The sequence below is a fragment of the Curcuma longa genome, chromosome 4, assembly GCF_044706935.1.
Source record: "Curcuma longa cultivar G26 ecotype Majalengka, Jawa Barat chromosome 4, ITB_CL_G26_1.1, whole genome shotgun sequence".
Taxonomy (NCBI): domain Eukaryota; kingdom Viridiplantae; phylum Streptophyta; class Magnoliopsida; order Zingiberales; family Zingiberaceae; genus Curcuma; species Curcuma longa.
The window spans coordinates 21,497,870-21,521,911 of NC_133864.1; the positions used below are offsets into that span (position 1 = coordinate 21,497,870).

Here is a 24,042-nt window from a genome sequence, read left to right on the forward strand (position 1 = left end):
TAAACAACATGATTCCCAGACGACTATTTAAGTTACATATATTATTTTCCCTTCAATGTTCAATTTAACATCATTTTGCAAAGTTGAAGGATGTAATCCCACTATTAGTCACTGCTAAACATGATACACGATTCACGAATTCACATCCCTTGCATGGACCTCGTTAGACCACCTTATGTCCAAGAAGTTTATATACATGTCATTTATAATTATCCCATTTTAGCAGCTTCCTAATCCCAATTGGTCAGTGAGGCAGTTCGCTCTCTTTGCTTCTAGAAGGACTTGATTACTGATTGCATGTCATTCTCCCAGTTCGCTTCTTTCTTGCAAGAAAAACGCTCACTTTGTATGGAAATGGACTACTGTTTTTGCAAATGATTGCTAGAATCACTACGGTATTCAATATTAGCCTGCTGATTCATGGGTGGTTCTTCATTAGGATCAATATCCACCATAAGCTGGTCGATAATAACACTGGCTGAGGAAGGCTGCAGTATGGGTTGTGCTGGCTGTGGAGAAACCAAATACTGGTTTAGAGCAGCCTCATATGCACCGCCAGTTAGGCTTCCTCTCATGCGTCCTGTAGGCCGCCAACTCTCATCATATTGAATCTCAGGCGACTGATCCAAGATTGATGAATGCACTACCCCATTTGTATCAGCAGCTGTTGAAATGGATGTCAATCTGGAGATGGGGGAATTCCTGGATGGCCATGGTTGAGCTGCTGCCTGCGTGATATGTGGGGAAGATAACAGCACATTGCGAGTAGCTGTGACAGTTGTTCTCCCTGAATATGTAGGAGGATGGGATGCTTGCTGGACCAAACCTGCAGGTACAGCAGAAGGCTGTGAAACCTCAGGTAGATTTGTAGAATGATGCCTTCTGTGATATACTATATGATTGGGATCAGGATTATAAGTGTTTGTTCCTTGCTGTTGGCCTTGTGGTGCCTGATTGGTACTCAGGCTTGGTGCTGGAAGGCCAACAACCGACAACTGTGATGAATTACTGTGGTGGTGGTGTTCCTGGTGAAACCAATTTGAACAATCATCTCAGATGGATAATTTCAACCAAAGATTTGACAATAAGAAACACTTTTATAGAAATTATAACAATCCTCTATCATATGCCAGAAACTAGATAGATATATTGACAAATTCAAGTAGTATATAAAGCAAAAGAGAATAAACAGCTTGTTAAAGGCACATGTCCAAGATCATGTTCTAAAGCTGATGTGTATAACAACATTGTGCCACGAAACAAACAAAATAAATTAACAATGTCAAGTAATTAAGAAAGGAGAAAAACCAGCATAGCAACCCTGCTAGGTCCAAAGGCACTTAGTTTTTAGCCATCAAGGCATAAAAATGACATATGTGAGGATAAGAACCTAGCAAGCATTTTAGCATCAGGGATGCACTATGCCTTGAGCCAATCGAGTGTATATGGTACCCATCAGTGGATCTACCCAACCTAAGGTAAATCTAGCATAAGATCAAAATGATATGCAAATTCCTTATTATACGCAACCTTAAAATACAAACTAATTTGTTTTGGAAGAGTACGTCCAAAGGTAATGCAAATAATACAACTTAAAATGAAATAACAATGTCTCCACAACCTTGTGGATATAACCACATAAGGTTAGACTTTGACAGCTGGAAGATTGTAGACAAGGAAAAATGATCCACAGCCTCCACTCAAGCCACATCCAAGATTAACTAACAAATCATGAGCTTTTTCTCTCATTAATAATCAAGCATCGAGACACGATTTAATAGGAGACGAAACATTATATCTACAATTTTCTCAATGAGCATGATTGGTATGGAAGTTCAAATTTGAAGATGGACCCATCTTAAAATAGAGAAAAAATAAGCAATACCAGGAAGGAGTGAGTGTACTAGAGAATGAAACTTAAAGAGGAACTTGCATGAATGATCGAGAAGATGGGAACCACCTAGAGGAAGAGGCCGAATATACTTATGTTTAGAAATATATAAGTTTCAACATAAATGTAAAAGAATCAGTTGCATCTTTCTGTTTTGATGACTAAACATAAAAGGCACCTTAATAAGATGATGATAATCTCACGCAAGGTATGTCAGCATAGATAAAATCATCTTTCCAACAAGAAATACTTATCAACCATAAGCCATTTCGCTATAGTCGTTTACAATGCTAGAGTGTGAGCTATGTCTCACGCAACTTATGTCAGCATAGATAAAATCATCTTTCCAACAAGAAAAACTTATCAACCATAAGCCGTTTCACTATAGTCGTTAACAATGCTAGAGTGTGAGCTATGTCACTTGCAATAATTCAAATTTAGTAGATTACCTGGGTCATGGGGTGAAGATGCAACAATGCTGAAGGTACATTAGAAATCTTTGAGGGTTGATCTATTTGCATCTCCTGACTGACTGAACTAAGTCTATTAGCCATCACTGTTATGCAGAATATGTTTGTAAGATAAAGAAGCATTTTTTTCTAACAGAAATTTTAGCGTTAGCAATCATAGGACTGAATCTCAACAAACCTGACTGCACCCTTCGTGATGAATTGTGTGATTGTGAATGTGAAGGAAGTGCCTGAATTACTGTTAGTGTTCTGCTAACTTGTCTTGGTATGGTTGGCCTACCTGTTTCGTTTGTAATTACAGCACCAGCCACATGTGATGACTGTAATTGCATGTTTTCAGCAAGTTGTATCATTTGAGATAGGGTAGATTGTGGAAGTTCAGGAACTGTTGGACCTCGAACAAAAGCTGGAGAAACAGCATCAGTTTGTACAGGGTTAAGCATAACATTGGTCATGTTGTTCTCCAAAATCCTCTGAGCATTAATAGCTACATCAGCTATTCTGTCTGATGTGAAGCATGAAAATACAGGCAAATTCCTGGGCCAAATACCATCACCTGCATAATGAGTTTCGTGTGTGCCTGCATAACTACTTGCAACTGATGCCGCAGGAGTATGACTGACTGCAAGGCCTTCGTTGTCCCTTAAAGGTTTCCTGTCTTCTGGCACAAAACTAGCATTTTCAGCTTTGTCCTCAGGCGTTTGCAAACTTACTTCTTGAATTCTTGCTATATCAGATGTATAATCTTCTTCCATGGTAAGATCTACAGTTGTACTATCATCATTCTCGATACTATCATCCTGAAGTTTGGACCCTTTTTGTGCTTGATTTTCAATCCCATTATGTTCAACATATTTCCATGACCCATCAGCATAAATAAGAATATCATTAACATGATTGCCAACCTCTTGTAGTATCTGCATATACAGAAGAAAATAATACACTTGTCCACGTAGTTAACATTGTTACTAAATCTTATCTTAAGTACATGCCTTGACCATTTTTTGATCGATACGCAAGTCAATGCAGCTAGTAGAACTGTTACAACAAGGGCAGCGCCAGCAAGGCTTCCGTGAGTTCATTTCCATGAAATTGTCATAATCAAAACACTGAAAACAAGATCAGAGTCAAAGAAAGGCATCCCTGCTTTTCTGACCTATCCAATCATCCAAAGGGCGTCTAACCTGATGATGTTTGCAGAGATATCCTTTAACAGGAATCATGATACGCTTAAAGCTGCATACAGTACATAGAAAAACTTTCATGATTACTAACCATTTGAACTCTCTCAGGAAAAGTCAGATGTTCATAAACATAGGCATTTCATTGTGTCATATTCAACTACATCTAGTAAACAAAGGAACTGAAAAAGGTGAGCTTAATTTAAAAGCTAGCAGTCTCCATGCATCAAAGCTTTATACCAACTCATCTAATTAAGATTATGGTGAACCAAGAGCTATAGAAAAATTTTGAGAATGCCATCAATCGTAAATATTGTGCTTTTAATTAGCCAAGATCTGCAGCCGTCATCCCCATAACTTGTGTCAGAACATTGGCTAAACATGTGGGACCTTGTACTTACTGCTGCCCTGGGTGTCTTGAGAAATCAAAACAGAGGGAGATGCTTGGGCCTTGATGGTCATCATTAATGAGTTGTGTCATTCGGAAAGATTGTTAAATTAATTTGATCCTATACTTTAGTTAGAACAATGTGACTAATAGCCTTATTCAGTTTGGCAGATTTGTAACTAAAGATTATAATAGGTAGTATTAATAATAATGAAAATATAATTATATCATATAACAAACATAGATTATAATAGGTAGCAGTGATAATACTGAAAGATTTAATGATATCATATAACAAACTTAGATCGTCTAGTGTTTAAGAATATACTCATTGAACAATATATATACCTCCTTTGTTCCTTATTTCCAATAGTTTAAACTGTAAAATTATTGTTTTCCTATTACAATCCTAATCTGAAACAGTGCACACTTAGGATTTGGGATGACCAGTCCAATGCTGAAATCAATTCTGCCAACTGTGTTTTCATCTACTGCTGGACTATACAAGGTGAAAGATAGCATTTCTTATTGATTGATTCACTTTGACTAATAAGTAATAGCATCACATCAAGAAACCACTATCAAATCCACTATACATAACTAAGAATATGCACTGACCTTATTGGGCAATTTAGTGTTATTCTTGATGGTCCTTCAATTACGTCAAGATCTGCAGTTAAATCAAGCAAAAGATTTAGTAGAACATCTAAATTTTAAATCAACAATTAGTTGACATAATTAATTGCATATAATAAACCGCAGAAAATATCTTTGATGTATCTAGTGAAATATTCCTTGCAGTGTTCTCTATTGATAAGAATCTACAACAGCATGCAATGACATAGAACTGATCCATGTTGGGTCAAACCAGGAAACCGCTCATTAAATTAAGTCAAACAATCATGAACAATATGTTCTACTTTAGCCTAACCAGGTAAAATCTCAGACAAGCATAGATCAAGAGATGCTACATTACAGGAACAATTCAGTGTATATATATGTACAAATGTGTATCAGCATCATGAAGGCATTCAGTACAATCGAGGATGCAACATGAAATGATTATTCCTTATACCCTGCTAACACATGCTCAATTACAAAAATTCATGCTACTATTACACTATTACATGTTGATTAGTGTTTATGGTCCATGTAGTTCCCTTTTTTGCTGAGGAAGGGGAAGGCCAATGGATGATTCATATAGTGTTGTTCATATGTTAATCATCTTTTCCTGTTGTATGACCATTCAACATGAAACATGTGTAGCATTTGTTATACGATGAATTGTTTAAGGTGATACAAGTTATTCATGTGCTACAAGTATCAATGATGAATAGGTCACTATGCCTTATTGATTTCTAGCTTGGATCATATATAACAGCTATATCTTGACAAGTCCATTAGGTCAATGAGATGATTTAAGGACCCAGGTGCTAGGTCAATCTCAACAATGAATTAATGGGTATGTTGGATGTTCGAAGTTTTTAGTGACAACAGCCATCCTATGCTTGTGCAGACATTTATATCGTTCTATGGTATTACTGAAGGAGAAACCAACTAGTCCTATTCTCAAACTGTTTTCATAGCATTTAGGGGTACCAGGATCATTGTCATCCTAACACAGGTGTTAAATTGATGCCTTATGTTGTGGGCTCAAGGTGGCATTGATGTATGACTTGCTAGCATGGACTTGCACTAATGAATGAGCGGGTATTGTGATAGCATGGAGTTGCATTGGTGTCTGGTATGAAGACGGTGACAATGTGGTTATATTTGGTGCATCATTTTAGCAACATGTACTGAGGTGCAGTATGATGGTGTAGTATAAGATACATGGTATTGCATGTGTTAGTACCATTCATGATTCTGGTTTGAAATGCATCAATTTCATACTTGCAATATTGCTCAGTTTTTCCTTTCTGACTTTCTTTGCCTCCAATTTCAGGAAAATTTGTTGAGTCGGCTATCCTGAATCTATAAGGAAAGTTATGATTTTGTGATTGTATATCCATGCAAAATGTTATGCTATCCTCAAGTATACTGACTTTGGGCAGGCATGACATTAAATTATAATTTCAAAGAAACAAAAGGAACTCTTGCTGTATCAATATTCGGCTACATAAATCATTCTCTCAAGTCCTCAATCCACATCATATCTTATATGAATAAACAGAACACCAAAATGGCCGCAAAGTCTGTTTCCTTGCCTGAAACAGGATTTTCAATCACTGGATGAGCATAATCTGGCAACTTCGGAGTACTTTTAGTCGTCTTGCTCATAAAAGCTATTGCAATAATGTAATTACCTGTTTTTGAATTGAAAAACATCTTAAGATTACATGCAGATTCATAACAAGTTACGAGTAGTATAACTTAATGCAAATTGAAACTTGAATCAGCGTACTGCTAAAATATCCAATAGCCTGGATAATGTTTGTGCCATACTTGAGCATCCTCGTAACATCAGTTGGAAACTGAGGTCCTGTATCCTGTTCAATATGCCAAAACAATACGATGATGACAACATTTTCCTTTTTAACGCTGGCAAACAATTAAAAAAAAAGTCACAAGCAGATCCGAGGAGTTACTGAAGCCCACAAACCATTGAAACATTTGTCCTCCTTTCAACACCCTTTCCATTTAACAAAAAACTGCAATAAAAAGCAGGTTTATTTATCAACTTGCTTAACTGTAAACTGGGCTGCAAAGACATATACCTCACATGCTGGGGGCTTATAATAGAGGACGATGATTCCAAATTATCTGTTTGAGCAACAAGTAGGTACTGCACAGAAAGCATATCATACCCTAACATCAAGCTCATCTTAGAATAACTTCTACTGCCAAGAACTTACTAGTACATTACAATGATCATGCAATTTTGAGATCATCAGGGGCAATATAAAAAGTTAATGTGTTAATCAAGCAGAATCCAGTATAAAGCATAATTTCCACTATTACATTACTGAAAATTATGCAGAAGTAACATGATAAATTGTGAGAATAATATTAAACCAAAAAACTAATGTTTACTCATATAAAATGGGTTTTTTCCTCTCTTTTTTTGTTTCACCAAAAAAATTATTTGAACTGTTATCTTATTAACTTCTATTATAGTGGCACCTTGACTCTCAAAGCCTCAAACACAGCAAAGCAAATCAAAACATGCTAATCGGCAACTGGTTAGCATTAACAACACCATCAAATTAGACAATCATGCCTTGAACAAGTCTAAAAGGTAGATGTGCGATCAAATGCCATAAGAATTAGAAACCTTTATTTAGTTTAATGCAATGCCAATCATTTTAAACTAAAAAAATTCATGTTTATTGGGAAATATATATATTTGCAAATATATATTTATTGGCTGAATCAGAAATTCAGAATGAAGAGAAAGAACACAAAAGATTGATGACTGATTAACACTAAAATTAAGCCATAGTAACCAATAGAAGATTTGTAAGGATAACAGGAAAATAAAGCAATATCCAATTATGAAATGAAAACATAACTAACAAAAAGAAAAAAAAATGTTCATCTACCACAAAATTGAAGATAAAAGGAAGGAATAGAACAATGAAGTGACCAAACACTCAGAAGTCAGAACAAAGAGGAATGCCCATGCATAGCATAAGGTTGCTAGATAAATTTTCGATATGATCTGTGTTTCATTTTCTACAATATGACTGCAAAAAATAAAGTGGAAAAACCTTCACTCATCTAGGCTAGAATATTACAAAATTCAACTAAAGAGGCCCACTTACAATCTTCTCATCCACAGGTATGTTCCTCGGAATGTGGAAATCAGACATTAGGATATCATAACCAAGCTGCAAGAAATTGTACCCGTGAATGAATACGGCAATTCAAGAACCAAATTAACAGAATTTCTACAGTAGAATAAACAAAACTAAAGAAAATGATCCAAAACAAAGATAAAATTAGCATTTTAGCAATATATGATCCCTAAATCTAGGACATATAAAAGAAATTTGCTTTTAACTAAGGTTTGCAAGTATGTACTACTTGATACACGCAATACAGACCAGTTCAAGCCACAAAGACTAGTGAAAGAATAAAACGGGCACAAATGTCATATATCACCTCATGCACCCAATAACAAGCAACATGGGGGAACAAAAAAATCAATAAGAGTGATTCAGATATAAATATAATACAAAATGCAGATAAGAAGAAATAATCATCAAAATCATATTGAATACACATGCACAAAGAAAATAAAATCTTAAAGAAACTCTCTGATTATCCCCAAACTGAGTACATATGAAACATGCATGATATTAAATTAGAAAAAGCATGGCTAAAAACATGAATGAAGTTTCACATTGTCAAGCGTAACATACTAATCATTTCAGAGTTTTTATTCCATAACCAGAAAACCATTTAGCATTCAAGAAATGAACAGTTCTTATCATTAAGATCCAAATCAAAAGCAAGCAAAAGTTGATTCACAACAAAGACAAACTGAGTTACGCTATTATTGTCAAGAGAGTACATAGCTGACACCTAAGCTTTCAACAGAGCACCAAATTCAAACTTGAACTACAAAATTTTCAATCCTGTTTCTCTATCTCAGGTAACCTAATAATTAGTAACTCCAAAAAACATGCCAACAGGACTTGACAGAAAACACCACCTGGCAACACCTGAAATCACCAAGGATATGAATTTTATACTTGGCTCATGTAGCAAATTCTACCGCTCTGCCCAGTTCCATTGGGTTGCCCAATGAAAGCAAGGTTCAAAATCACAAACCATGCCAGAGTTTCAGACTTTGACTGGAATGATATTATTCTTTATCGTATTGGGTTTCAACATTGGAGGGGAAGGAGAATTGGAGGGGAACGATGAAGAATTTTAAAAAAAAGATAGCACAACTATATAACTAAGTTTATAGTATCTCCTCTGAAATGATACAATTTCGATATTGTATTGTAGAACCACAAGTTATAAAAGATAACAAACATAAATGACACAAAACTCATCAACTTACACTACAAGAATATCATCAAACAACGACAGAATTAGCCATGGAATTTAATTCCGTTGCTAATTTAGCAATCGAAATATTATTTCGGTCGCTAAAATTAGTCGGTATAAATAAGAATTGTAATTTCCTATTTAATTAGCGACTGAAATAAAATTCCTTTGCAAATTTAGCAATCGAACTTTATTTCGGTCACTAAACTTGCGACTGAATTTTATTTTAGATTTAGGGTTTAGCAACCGAAATATGCTTCGGTTGCTAAATCCTAATTCAAAAAATCCCAACGGTGGAAATCCCAACCCCTAAAATCCTAAAAAATCCCGAACCCTAATATCTCGATCCCTTCCGATCTTTAGCCTCGGCGTGATCTCCAGCCTCGGCATGATCTCCTCTCCTCTCCTGCATGATCTCCGAGCCGGTAAACTTCTCTCAACTCTCCTTCCCTCTCCCCTCTAATCGTTGTAAAATGCGGCGGCCTGGCGCGACCACCACTTCAGCCATGGCCCAACCACAACCTCGTCGCGAGGATGGGCATGTGGCTTGCCACGGGGCTCACCGCGAGCTCGACCCCTGCCTACCACAAGTTAGGACTCGGTCGACCTCGAGCTCGGAATCAACCAACCGCGAGCTTTGCCCCGGTCGACCGCGTGGCTAGTTGCGACCTCAACCTTGAGTTGCCATAACATCAACTCCGGACAATCACGACCTCAACCCCGGCCCTTGGAGTATCAATTGGCCACGAGCTCAACCTTGTTCGGGTGGTTGGGTCGTGTGCAACCCTGTTCGGACGCACATGCAGTCTTGGCTGGGAGGTCGAGTGCACAAACAACCTTGGACGGGCAGTGGACGACCGCGGGCTCATCCTTGGCCACTAGCTCAGCCGCAGCCTTAGCCCTGGCAGCGAGCTAGACTAACCGCGAGCTCAGCTGCAAGCAAAATGTGATACATAATATGATGCAAAAGGAAATTTTTATATTTTTATATATAAGTAATTGATTACTAGATTATGTCCAAGAGAATAAGTGATAATATTGAAAAAGTTTCATTGTTGTATTTAAGACATATATAATACGACTGGTGTTAATTTTTGGTTATTTTTTGTTATCTTTAGGTATACTGCATTTTCTAAGCTCTTATCTCCAGCTTGTTTGCTATCTTCTCTTTCAATGGTACTGTTTCTTTTGAGGTTCAAACTTCATGTTTGTTTAAATTTAAGTGTTATTGATAGGTTATTTTTTTGTTATCTTTAGGTATACTACATTTTTTGAGCTCTTATCTCCAACTCGTTTGCTATCTTCTCTTTCAATGGTACTGTTTCTTTTGAGGTTCAAACTTCATGTTTGTTTAAATTTAAGTACTATTGATAGTATTATGTTTTAATGATTTAATTAAGTTTATGTTATAATTATATGCATGTCTATCTTTACACATTTAATAATGTTGCGAATTTATTTCTTTTTAAGTTACAATATATATATGAATAAAGTTTGGATGAATAATAGGTTAGAAAATGAGTTTATCACTGATGAATATTTTGATGGAGTTGAAGAGTTTGTGAATTTGCCTTGCATCATCCATACTGTATGGATGACAAATTACGTTGTCCGTGTAATCATTGTAAATGTAGATATACAACTTTCCGTAATGAGGATACTCTGAAAGTACATCTAGGTAAAAATAGATTTATTCCAAATTATTACAACTGAGTACTGTCATGGAGAACCTTATATGTTTGAACCAATTAGACATTCTGGTGCTTCGTCATTTATCCCTATTGCTCAACAAGAATCATCATTTAATGACAATGCAATATAATCAATGGTTTATGACACGATGAATGTATTTGATTATAGAAATGTTAATGAAATATCAACACTTGAAATTCAGAAACTATTTGACATATTAAACGCTAGTGAAAGAGAAGTGTGGGAATGCATTCCTTCTGATCATTCCCAACTATCAGCTACTGCTATTGAACATCAAGGCAGAACATCATTTCTTAGAACGATATTACGATGGCATCTGTCAATTAATGTCAAAGTTGCTCACTACTGATAACATAATGACTGATAGCTTCTATAGTACAAAGAAATTAGTTAAGGGTTTGGGTTTGCTTCTAGACAATATTAATTGTTGTATAAATAATTACATGACCTTTTGAAATGAAGATAGTGAACTTATTGAATGCAGACTGTGTAATTACCCTCGATATAGTTAATGCAATCACATATTAGGGAAGAAGAAAAATTTAGCATGGAAAGTTATGTATTAGTTCTCGTTAACTATTAGACTTCAACAATTGTATGCATCTACCGCAATAGCAAATCACATGAGGTGGCATTATGAGCATGTACACAAAGGAGATATAATGTATCATCCTTCAGACTCTCCTGCATGGAAACATTTTAATACAATATTTTCCTCATTTCCATCCAAATAGATTTCAGCATTTTAATCAATCTGGACAGCAATATTCATCTTGGTCAGTCATAGTAACACCATATAACTTACCGTTATGGATATGCATGAAAGAGAAATTCATGTTCCTTACTATACTTATTTCAAATCCAAAGACTTCAAAAGAGAAATAGATATTTTTTTTCAACCTCTGATTATCGAATTGAAAGGATTAAAAAATGTAGAGTCTCCGACTTATGATATTGCAAGTAAAACTAAATTTACCTTGCATATTGCTTTATTATGGACGATAAGTGATTTTCCAACATACTCAATGTTATCAGAATGGAGCACAGCTGGTAAGTTAGCATGTTCACATCGTATGACAAAGTGGGATACATTTTCATTATCTTGCAGTGGGAAGATATCTTAGTTTGATAATCACCATAAATTTTTATCAAAAGAGCACTATTTCAGGCGAAATAAGAAAGAGTTCATAAAGAATATAGTGGTCAGAACCGTAATTAAGTCAGGAAAAGAAATCCTTGAAGAAATAGATAACTATGGACTTATACCAGTAAATCAGATGGATTCTGATGATTTAAATAAATACATTGCTAGGATGTGCAAGTGTTGTCATACATTGGACAAAAAAAATAAATAGATATTGTGTAGTTGGTTGAAAGAAATTAAATTCCTTGATATGTATGTCTCAAATATGGCTCGATGCATGGATATGAACAAATTAAAAATGTTTGAAATGAAAAGTCATGATTATCACATGTTCATGCAAAGACTTATTCCAATCGCCTTCAATGATCTACTTTCTAATAATGTTTGACGAGCATTTACAGAATTGTCCTTTTTTTAAAAATTTAACATTGAAGATTATTATGACAGCGGAAATACTTCGGCTTGAAACAGAAATACCTCTTATACTCTGTAAACTTAAACACATATTCTCACTTAGTTTTTTTGATTCAATAGAACATTTACCAGTTCATTTATTTTACGAGACACAACTAGCTGGTTCTGCGCAGTACAGATAAATCCATTTGAACGATTTTTAAAGAGATTAAAAAATAATGTTCGTAACAAAATAAAAGTTAAAGGGGTCAATATATAATACTTGGTTGAAAAAACATCTTCTTTCTGCTCATATTATTTTGCTAATAATGTGAAAATCAAACATCGCAAGTGTCTTCGAAATTATCATAATACTCAACTGATAAACCTAGAGATGTTTTCTATTTTTAAATTTCCTGATAAGGTAATGGGTGCAGCGGTTAGTAGATGGTTAAATCCAAAAGAATACCATACAGCAAGTATATACATACTCCTGAACTGTAACGAGGTCAAACCCTACATAAAGTAGTTAATTTCTAAATTTAAAGATGTATCTCGTTATGTTTATTTGTCATACAATATGTTTTAAAATACCCTTCCTTAACAACTTGTACGACCAACTATAACTACAAAATCCATCAATAAATGCAAGTGACATAGAGAAAAAGATGGAGATGGAATTTACATTTTGATTTGAAATCTAAGTTAGAGAATAAATATTTTTCCCGGTATATGTTATAATCAATTTATATCATAACTACTTTTTTTGGGGAATAATCATAGAATTTCAAATGTGCAAGACGAAAGAATAAAGAATCTACCAACAACACAAATACCGAATTTGATTACTATGGCAAACTTGACGAAATCATTGAGGTCAAATATCCTATTTTACCCATAAAAAGACGTGTTATTCAAATGTTCATGGTATGATCCAACTCCAAGAATAGATATTATAATACATTCAAACTACAATTCAATTGAAGTTAATACAAACAAAAGATTCAACAAATTTGAGCCTTTCATTTTCGCAGTACAAGCTGCTTAAATTTTATATCTTGAATATCCGACGAAGAGAAGAGATCTAGTGAATGGTTAGCAGTTTGTCGAATCAAGCTTCGCTCGAACATAGAAATGCTAAACTCCATCATAGCCAAAACCATTATGTATTTCAGAATAAGGATGTGGTAATACATTCAGTTGATTCAGAGATTCAATTCATATCCCAATTACTTATAGATGTAAATGTCACTTACAAGGACATAGATGATAGAGAGATGCCCAATAGTAATGAACTTGATGATCTAATAGAGTCTAACAATAAAGAATTAGAAACTATAAATGTTAATGATTTAGATTAAAATAATGATTAAATATTAAAGTTGAAAACTGTTATTGTGATGGATATGCTTGCTTTTTATATATTGAACTGTGTATGTATTATAATGTTATTTTAAAGATATAATTATGTCAGCTAGTGCACTAGTACACAGTGGTCAGATGGTGTTGAGGATTGTTAGGGATTGATATGTATTTATATTATTAGTAATTCAAATTCAACTCTTCTTTTATATTGAAAAATGATAATTTTTTCATACAGTTTTATTCACAATGGTTATAGTATTTCTGTGTACATCACAAAAAATGTAACGAACAATAGTGCGCTTCTGGTTCTACATGGAAGCATATAGAGCAAGATCTGAAAGATTTTTATTATCATAAATTTTTCTTAAGTAATTTGAATATTATTGATATTGTACAATATTTTTTATACTAATTTTTTTAATATTATTGCAGAAAAAATATACTTGGGAGAATGACCACCAGACAAAATTCAAAACAATATGGAATAATTATTGTCAGAAGTTGTACAAATGGAGAAGAAAGGGAACAAAACCATCATACATACCATATGAGATTTGGAATGCATAGTAGAACATTTGGCTTGTAAAAAAATGACAACGAAAATTCATCGACTGCTCGAAGCAATAGAAATACTGAGGTCGTTGACCCGAACAAGTGATCATCAAAGCATACAGCTGGATCACGATCTATTGTAAAACATGCAATAGACTTTGTGAGTTTACAATGTTATATAAAATTTTTATAATTGTGAATCAACTTATTTTAATTTTTTAAATATTTTATCTTTGCAGGCAAATACTTTACACGGACCCGGTACTTATTGGGAAATATTTCACAATACCCATAAGAAAAAAGATGACACTTTTGTAGATGCGAGATCAAAGGTCATAGACGTAAGAATATAAATTTTATTACCACTCGTATTTAAAAATAACTAGCTTTATTAATTGTATATTATATAATACTATTTTTTTAATAGGACGATATGATTGATCGAGTTGCACAGGCATCTCAACCTACTATAGAGGGAAAGAACCTACAGATTTTATCAGACAATGCTATAGATGATATATACTATGAGATTGTCAATGGAAGCAAAAAGAACTCCCTCTGCAGCCTTGACTCCCAGGCACTTGTTACATATAATCGTGTGATGGTTCTTGGGGCCAGGGGTTGACTTAGTTCTTCATTCACTGAATTGCAAGAGTTACAAGTAGAAAATCAAACATTGAGAGATCGAGTCACTATATTAGAGCAGTTAGAACAGTCAATAGATGATCGGATCAAGATAGCAGTAGAATAGTCAGAGCGATCAATGAATGATCGGGTCAGGACGATAGTCAACAATAAATGAAAGAATTCTTTGCTCCCTATTCATTAATGAGTCCTGTTTTTCCAATGCCACATGTTTTCGATTTACAAGAGACTCAAGACCCAAACGCTACTGCTAAGTAGTAATTCTAAGATGTGTTGACTTTAACTTAGTTTTTTTATATTTCACTCATAAAACAAAAAATTGATTCTATTAATTTGATACTATATGCAACTATAATTGTATTACATTTTTTCAAAAATAATCTAGATATAACTTCAACATTTGAAAAACCGACGATTTGATATTATATTCTAGAATTGAGGTATGTATTCTTTTAAAACATGTTAAACTTATATTAATGATTTAGTTTGCGTATTCTTCTGATAAGTTACTTTAACTTTATGTTTATATATTTTAACATTAGCTACATTGTTTGTACAGTCTTCTAATATTATATTCTGTGCTTGTTTTATTTAATAACCTATAGTATTCTACTTATTGTAGGATTTGATGATTAAGCTATTTTATTTTTTAGCATGATGACATGTTTGAATGTATTGATTGGATATGCTTTGTATCAAAGTTTGGATATGGTTTGTATCAAAGCTATGATTTATATGTATTATTTGAATATTATTTGTGATATCGTTGGTTGTGAATGTTGATTATATTTTGTTCGTGTATTGTGTATTGTTTGGATATGGTTTGTATGTATTATGAATGTTGATTATATATTTAATATTTTGATGTAAATAAGGTGTAAATTATGAAACAGGAATGTGTTGAAATAATTTCTAGGAAAATTAGCGACGAAAATAAAATTTCCATCGCTAATTTAAGAAAAAAAATTCATTCACAAATTAGCATTTCCGTCGCTAAATATTGCAACGGAAACATAATTTCCGTCATTAAATGCATTAACGAAGAAAAATTTTACGATGTTTTTATTCCATCGCTAAATTGGTTTAGTGACTAGCGACGGAATTATCCATCACTAAATATGGTTATTTTTGTTGTGATAATCGACATAATACATGATAAATTATCTATGTTGAATAGTGTCAAATTTTGATAATTTATCGAAACAATATGTTTCGACTGTGCGGCCTGGCACAATACGAGAGTTCAAATGAAGAATGAAGTTACTAATTTACTAGATATTAGCGGGAAGGAAACTTTTGAGTTTGAGTATGAATGAAGTACTCTACTATGATGTACCTATATCATTTTCACTATAATATAACCTATTATACAACTTTTCATGCAAGGATTTTTTTAAAAAAAAAAAGAAAGACAACAACAAAACAAAGAATTGGATAAAGTATATTTTTGGTGGTCTTGTCAACATGATATCTCTTTTTATACAAATTTGATATTCATATAAAAGGATTAAATTGGAAATATACGACACTGGCTAGCATATAAATCCTTGATGACTTAAAAGACCTTAGTGTGAAAATAACTATAGAAAGAAAAAACTGTGACTGACTTAAAAAGACATAAGGGAATAAATATTCAATCAAAATCACAATATCGCAGTGAAGACGTGCATTTCATAAACTTCAATTCAGGATAGGTTAGGATGTACATCACCAGACCTTTGCTGTAAAAGAAAGAACTAAATGGCGAAACTTCAACTGGGGATAAAACCTGCAAATGGAAGGGACTAAAAGTAACAAATAGCAGAAAGTAAAGTATGGATGAAAACATTACTGTATAAAGCATATGAGCCAACAGCACTTGAGCAAAGATGATTATAATTCTCAAGCAATGAAAAGAAAGAGTTTTCAAAAAAAGAAGAAAAATCAATTCCAGAGACCAAGAGACAGAATCTCAGACCATTCATGTACTTATGGATGATCAGCAAACACCGTAGATTTGAAAGCACAACAAACCAAAACTGAATGAGTAATGCAAAAAACCATGGAGTCGGCGTGGAGTCGGTCAAGTATGTCTGACGTGTTATCTCCACGTGAACCAAACCTTAACTTTCTTGACCAGATATATCAACCCATAACACAAGTCTCTCCTACGAGTCTAGTCGAAAGAGACACGAGTCAGACTGACTAGACCAGTTCTCTAGTACGAACTCGGGTCAAACGTGGGTCAAGAAAGTCATATGACGAGTCGACGAACCGGGTCTACATGGAAGGTCGTGTCCGATTACGTGTGCCCTCGAGTGAAGTGACGCATACCTTCGCTACGCACACATTATCTGTGCATGCTATTTCTGAGGCGTATTTCCGAGGCGCATTAATGAGGGTGAGGCGTCCGATGCAACAACTGAATCGCCATCATTGCCAAGATTTGATGGGACAGTGGGTCAAATCCAATGGCCCAAAACACGTCCCGCCTTTTCGTCTGGCCGATCGAAAGGTTCGGACGAGCAAACCAACACATATATTAGGGCGGAGGGGTGATTCGCGCAGTGCTCACTATCGCTTCCATCCCCTTGTTCCTCTCCTCCTACCTCTTCTCTGCTCTCGCTCCCTTTGTTCGTCGCCGACAAACTCATTTCTGCTTCTTCTCCATTCATTTCACCCGTAAGTTCTTTTCCCTTCTCCATTCTTTCTTTTTTAAGCCCTAGACATGGACTTAGTAGGAGCTTCTACCCCCTAGTATATGTCTATTTAATCCACTGTCACCTGCGAGACCAGAGAGGAACTTAGGATTCTGTTCGAAGTGTCGGGCAACTATAGAATTAGAATACCAAAACCCCCCACCTCCCGACTTCGTCACCTTTTTCTATGACTAGCTAGCCGGCGGCCTCCGTTTTCCCCTCCCCAAGTTCTTCCAAGATGTAGCCACCTATTTCTACATCTCCTTCAGCAACTAGCCTCCAATTCCTTCTGACTCCCCTGTGGAGTGACCCTCATGTTTCAGACCTATTTAATCCCGCTCAAACCTATCTTCTTCCATTATTTCTTCTACCCGAAAAGGATGGAGTAAGGTGTGTTTTACTTTACCGTGAGGTTGGGTTGCAACTTTCTTAACAAATACCCGATCTCGCACAAGGTTGAAAGTCGAAGTACTTCTTTGTCAGACCCCCAACTTCCTTCGCCTTCCCAACCAAGTGGCAGCCTGAATTACCGAGCCCCCCCCCCCCCCCCCCCCCCCTTAGAGTCCTATAAGAAAGAGCAAGCGTATATAGAAGTGGCTGAGTTGCTGAAAGAACTCCGCTTCGGCGTCAACAAGTTGGTAGGCGAGGATGGACTTTTTTACTAGGGGCGTTTAAGTGCAATAGACGCCGACCTGCCTCAATCACTCGGTAAGTTGTATGCTTTTACTTGTGTCTGTGATAACTAAGTCTCGATTTTTTGATGCAGTGGGCATGCTAATGGACACCTCGGTCAACAAGTACTTGAAGTGGGACTGAGTGGCCCTCGAGGCCTTGGTAACATCAGCGGCGTCTAAAGAGGCTACTGGGGAGGTCGGGAACCAAGGCAAGGCATTGCCAACTACTGCTGCCCTGACTCCAGCAGAAGAGCCAAGCACGAGGGAAGAGGTCTAAAACCAGGGAATATAACGATTGATCTACAACTATATCCGAGTCGAAAGAGTTTGTACCCTAAAAATGAACAATCACTTATAGACGTCGCTAGTCTAAGACCAGAGGATATAAGGCTCGATCCACGACTATGTCCGAGTCGGGACAGTTTGGATCCTAAAAATGGGTAACTGCTGATGAACATCGTTGATCTAAAACCAGGGGATATAAGGCTCAATCCACGACTATGTTCAAATCGGGAGAGTTTAGGCCCTGAAAAGAGGCAATTGCTAATGGACGCCACTGATCCGAGACCAAGAGATATAAGACTCGATCCACGACTATGTCCGAGTCGGAAGAGTTTGGACCCTGAAAAAAGCAATTGTTGATGGGCATCGCTCGTCTAAGACCAGGGGAATATAAGGCTCAAGAAGATGAGCAACCTATAAGGAGGACATGTTCATTAAAGTAAAGGAGTACAAAAAAGTGTACATAAAGGGTCGATCTGGTGCACTCAAAGATCTCTTCGTTGGCTGTCAGCAACATACTAAACTCGGTAGGCCTTAAGTGAGCAGCATTTCAAGGTCGATTCAACTCCTACCTTCGAGATCTGCTAAGTAGTAAGCTCCCGAGCTCATCTTCCGGACGACTCGGTAAGGGCCTCCCCATTGCGGCTCTAACTTACCCACATCTCCAACCGGCTTGACCTTCTTAGAGACGGGGTCGCCGACCTGGAAAGCTCAAGGAATGACCTTTTTGTTGTAAGTATGGCACATCCTCTGCCGGTACGCCGCTAAGCAAGTAGTTGCCTTGTCTCAGGTCTCACTGACCAGGTCGAACTCCATAAGTCGCCTACCATCGTTATCTTGATCGTACAGACTTCTCTGGTCGAACTCAATTCCTACTTCCACGGAGACTACAACTTCCCCTTCATAGACTAAATGAAACGGAGTCATACCAGTACTTTCTCGAGATGTAGTGCGGTAGGACCAAAGGATGCATGGCAGCTCCTTCAACCCAACTACCTCCCTCATGTCGAGCTTGATCATGAACCCTCAAACTATCTCCCGGTTGACCACTTTAGCCTATCTATTACACTGCGAGTAAGCTACTGAGGTAAAGACCTGCTGAATACCGAAGCCCTCGCACCACTCTTTGAGTTTCTTTCCTTGGAATTGTCAACCATTGTCAGAGATCAATCAGTGAGGCATACTATATTGGCAAATAATATTCTTCCAGAGGAATTTGAGCACATCATCCTTAGTGATTCAAGCCAAGGCCTCGACTTCGACCCATTTGGAGAAGTAATCAACGACGACTAGGAGGAACTTCTTCTGTTGGAGTCAAGTCAGGAAGGACCCTACTATGTCCATCCTCCATTGATCGAAGGGACAGGCAATAGTAGTCTTCAAGAACTCGATCGGATGCTTGGTGATGGCTTGATACTTTTGACAATGAACACAATTAGCTAGCCGAACCATGTCGGCTTGTAAGGTGGGCCAAAAATACCCAACTAGAAGAACTTTCTGAGCTAAGGTCCGATCTCCAACATGATTTCTACAACTTTGATGGATTTCCTGCATCACATATTCAGCATCGTTAGGGCCCAGACACTTAACAATGATCAGGAGAAGGCACACCGGTACAAGCTATCTCCAATCAAAGTAAAATGTACAACCCTTCTTTTGAGTAGGTGAGCTTACACCGAGTCGGAGGGCGTCTCCTCTCTCTACAAAAAGGCTATGAAGGGAGATCGTGAATCTTCTGGTTCGTGCTACCTCGACTGTTGATCAATTTTGAGATATCAATCAGACCTGCACAATGGGGTCCTCGGTTGTCCAGTTGGCTAAAGAACTAGCCATCTTGGCTAACTCGTCGATCTTGTGGTTCTTGGTGCGGGGATCTTCTACAGACAAACCTCATGGAATTAAGCTTTCAACTTTTTGAAGGGCTCGGCATACCGTCTCAACTGGTCATTTTTTACTTTAAAGTTTCTTTCGATTTGCTATACAACCAACTAAAAGTCAAAATGAATGAGCACTTTAGAGCGCTGACTGTTTAGCAGTTCTAAGATCGGCGAGCAGGGTTTCAAATTCTGCTTTATTGTTTAAGGCTCTAACTTTAACCGAATGGAAAATTGTATCACCTCATCTCGGAGTGAGATCAATATAACTCCTACCCCGCCGCCTTGCTTGGACGCCAATCCGTCCACAAAGATTTTCTAGACGCCTTCTGGGTCGGGCTAGAGGATTTCTGTGCAAGGTTGGTATTGAATATCGTATTCATGCAGCTCCACTGCCCACTTGATAAGCCTTCCTGAAGCCTCAGGGTTGGTCAACACACACTCCAAGTTGCTGTTGATCAATACGGTGATTGGGTGAGATAGAAAGTAGGGTCGGAGTCTTCGAGTCATCAGGACTAAGTTCCAAGCTAGCTTTTCCAGACCAGTGTATCGACTTTCAACATCCTTCAGTAGATAGCTCGAGAAATATATCAGATGCTAAACTTAACCTTCCTGTCTGATTAGGACCAAGTCAACAATCCACTCGGTAACCGACAAGTACACCCACAATGACTTAGTAGTGGTTTGGAGAGTCGAGACAAATGCAACAGGTATTCTTTGAATTCCTCGAGAGCTTCGTCACAATCTTCATTCCACTCGAACCGGTAAGTCTTCCATAATATTTTGAAGAAAGACTCTGATAGGCTGACCAAATGATAAATCAGGAGAGGACAATGATCACCCCACCAATCTTTGAATTTCTCGATAATTGCGAGGGGCGTCATGCTTCTAAGGGTCTAAAACTTCTTCGGATTGGTTTCTATCCCCTGCTCGGTCATTACATATCCGAGGAATCGGCCAGCTTTGACTCCGAAGATACACTTGCTTGGATTCAGCTTGAGTCTGTACTGTCTCAGAGTGTTGCAGGTCTCTTCTATGTCCGAGATCAGGTTCTCCGCCCGAGACATCTTATAAGGATGTCGTCCACATATACTTCGAGATCTCTGACTAGTGTTGGAAGACTCGATCCATTAGACGTTGATAAGTGACTCCTGTATTCTGTAGTCCGAATGACATAACATTATAACAGAAAATATCGTCGACTGTGACAAAGCTAACCTTCTCTTGATCCTCCCACAGTTATGGGAACTGATGGTAACCTTACTAAGCATCCAACACATAAATATAGTCACACCCTGCCGTTGAGTCTACTAGTTGATCAATGCAAGATAGAGGGTAACAGTCCTTCGAATAAGTTTTGTTGAGATCTCGGAAGTCCACACAAACTCTCCATTTGTTGCGACCGGTACAAACACCACATTAGACAGCCAAATCGGGAATTGCACTTATCTGATATGCTCGGCTTCTAGCAGCTTACGAACTTCTGCTCGGATCACTTGGTTCTGCTTGGGTCCAAAATGCCTCCTTTTCTATTTGATGGGTCAAACCTCGAGAAACGTGTTGAGCTAGTACGTCATTATGACTGGTGAGACACCGGTAGGTCCTTAGCTGACTAGGTAATGGCGTCTCGGTTGCGGGAAAGACACACGCCCAACTCTTGCTTAATTTCTGGAGGTAGGTTGGCAGCCACCTGGACTGTCGCTTCGGCCCGGTCGGGATAAATTTGCATCTATTCTCGATCTTCGACGATTCGAGAAATGGGTGCATCCTATACGGCATGCATTTCGCCCCCTTGAATCTTCCGATTCTTCCGCATGTCGATTCGAACCATGTCCACATAACATTTTCGAGCAATCAATTGGTCCCCTCGGACTTCCCCAACCTAGTCCCCGACGGGGAATTTCATCTTCTGGTGAAAGGTGAACACCACAGCTTAGAAAGTTCTCAAGCTAGGTCTTCCCAATATGGTATTGTAGGCAGAAGGGGTGTCGACTACGGTGAAGGGAGTACACCGAATCCTTCGTAGGGACTCCTCTCACAAGGATATGGTCAGACTAATCTGACCGAAAGGCTGCACCTCATGCCCTGTAAACTCGAACAGAGAAATAGTCATAGGTTGCAACTCGGCTTCGTCTATCTATATTTGATCGAAAGCTCTTTTGAAGATGATATTCATAGAGCTGTCCGTATCCACAAAGACATGCGCCACATTATAATTTATAATAGTGGCGTAAACGACCAAGGCATCATCATGGAGGGTTTCCACCCCTCTCAAGTCATGGGGACCTTCTTCTCCTCCTTGATTAGTGCTAATACCGTAATTCTCGAGACATCAGTCATGGGCTTTCCTCGCCCGATTCTTCGGCTCATGCAGTCTGGGTAGCCCTTAGGGAAGCGTACAGTGGAATTAGTCTGAGTAAGCTTCGACAGCTGACAATGAAGTTTGACATCTATAAGAAGCGCCTGAATGTATTAATGGTTCAACATCTCAGGAAAATGTCGAACATGATTCGGGAGCTTAAAACTGCCGGTCATGAGTTGACCGATGAACAACAGGTTCAGGAAGTTATTAGATCCCTTTCAAACTCTTGGGAAACCATGAAGCAGACTTTAACTCACAGTGAGAGTATTAAGACTTTCACTGATGTCTCACGCCATGTGGAATTGGAGGCGGAGAGAGTGGAATCCGCAAGGATTTCTGGCCAAGTCTATATAGCTGCCGGTTCTGCTGGATCATCTGGATCCAAGAAAAAGAAATGGTTTAAGAGTGGAAAGGGAAACAGAAAAGAAGCTGCTACTGCAGGAGTGAGACCGAGCCCTATCAAGAAGAAGGGAAAGAAGACTGGGAAGAAATCTAAAAGCAAGTTGACTTGCATCTGATGCCCCATCTCCTTCAAGCGTACTCGAAGAGACGAGTATGATTGAAAGCGTGCTAGGGGGTGAATATCGCTTGTCACTTTTTCACTTTTTATAGAGATGTAGAAAAAATAGAAATGTGAAAGAATAAAAAAGATTTTTTTTACTTAGTTCATAGCCTATGGCTGCTACTCTAAGACCCACGGTCATTGACCACTTTTGATGGGTAATTCACTAGTATCCTCCTTCTTAAAAAGAAGGAGATTTCATCTTTTTCAAAGAATAGAACTGGTAACAAGTTTACAAGCCCCTTACAATTTAAAGCATGAAAAAGACAAGTAAAGAAAAGAAAGCTATCGATAAAAGATTAATAATTTGAGCAGAGTTGTTAGAGCTATACTTTAGTGTAGAATCAGAATTTTGGAGCACAATGGAAGTAGGAGGTAGTAAAAAATTATTGTACAGAGCTGTTGGTCGTGACCTTCTTTTATTAGTCATTTCGAGAACCTAGATCCCCTTTCGGGCACCCCAGCCCGATTGATTTGATTCGATCCTAATCAATTTGATCCTACGATCACCATGATTTTGTCATCTTCGAGCACCTGGAACCCTTTTGGGCACCTGGATTGCTGACATGGCTACAGCTAGCGAGGCATATCGGATTTGTATTCGATCGCATGACTTATCCATCCTCGGGTGCTGGATTGCTTCTGGGCGCCTAGAGCGTGAGGTGTCCCGGCCAATCCCCGCTTGCCACCTCATCTACTTCGTTGGCCCAAAATATTCTTATCCAAGTGCCCGGATCCAATAGGGGCGCTTGGACCATTCGGGCGCTCGGATCCAATAGGGGCGCTAAGAGTTTAATTTTCCTCCAACCTAATTTTCCTGCATCAAAGAGTTAGCACAGTATAATACAATACAATATAGAAAGTTAT

The 24,042-nt window shown here is 37.5% G+C and overlaps 1 protein-coding gene and 1 pseudogene across 1 annotated transcript; one reads left to right on the forward strand and one right to left on the reverse strand.

The window, feature by feature from the left end:
- Window positions 1-7: 7 nt before the first annotated feature.
- Window positions 8-19,397, reverse strand: LOC141827271 (uncharacterized). The gene is made up of 14 exons (XM_074714495.1): window positions 19,179-19,397; window positions 18,950-19,079; window positions 16,460-16,527; window positions 7,695-7,760; window positions 6,648-6,715; window positions 6,533-6,581; window positions 6,335-6,419; window positions 6,138-6,236; window positions 4,549-4,600; window positions 3,546-3,597; window positions 3,354-3,470; window positions 2,540-3,278; window positions 2,341-2,447; window positions 8-1,025 (listed from the first exon to the last, which is right to left on the reverse strand). Exons 1-14 carry the CDS (start codon window positions 19,395-19,397, stop codon window positions 360-362), a joined length of 2,517 nt encoding a protein of 838 aa, XP_074570596.1. The 3' UTR covers window positions 8-359.
- Window positions 13,649-14,849, forward strand: LOC141826258 (uncharacterized; annotated as a pseudogene).
- Window positions 19,398-24,042: the final 4,645 nt, after the last annotated feature.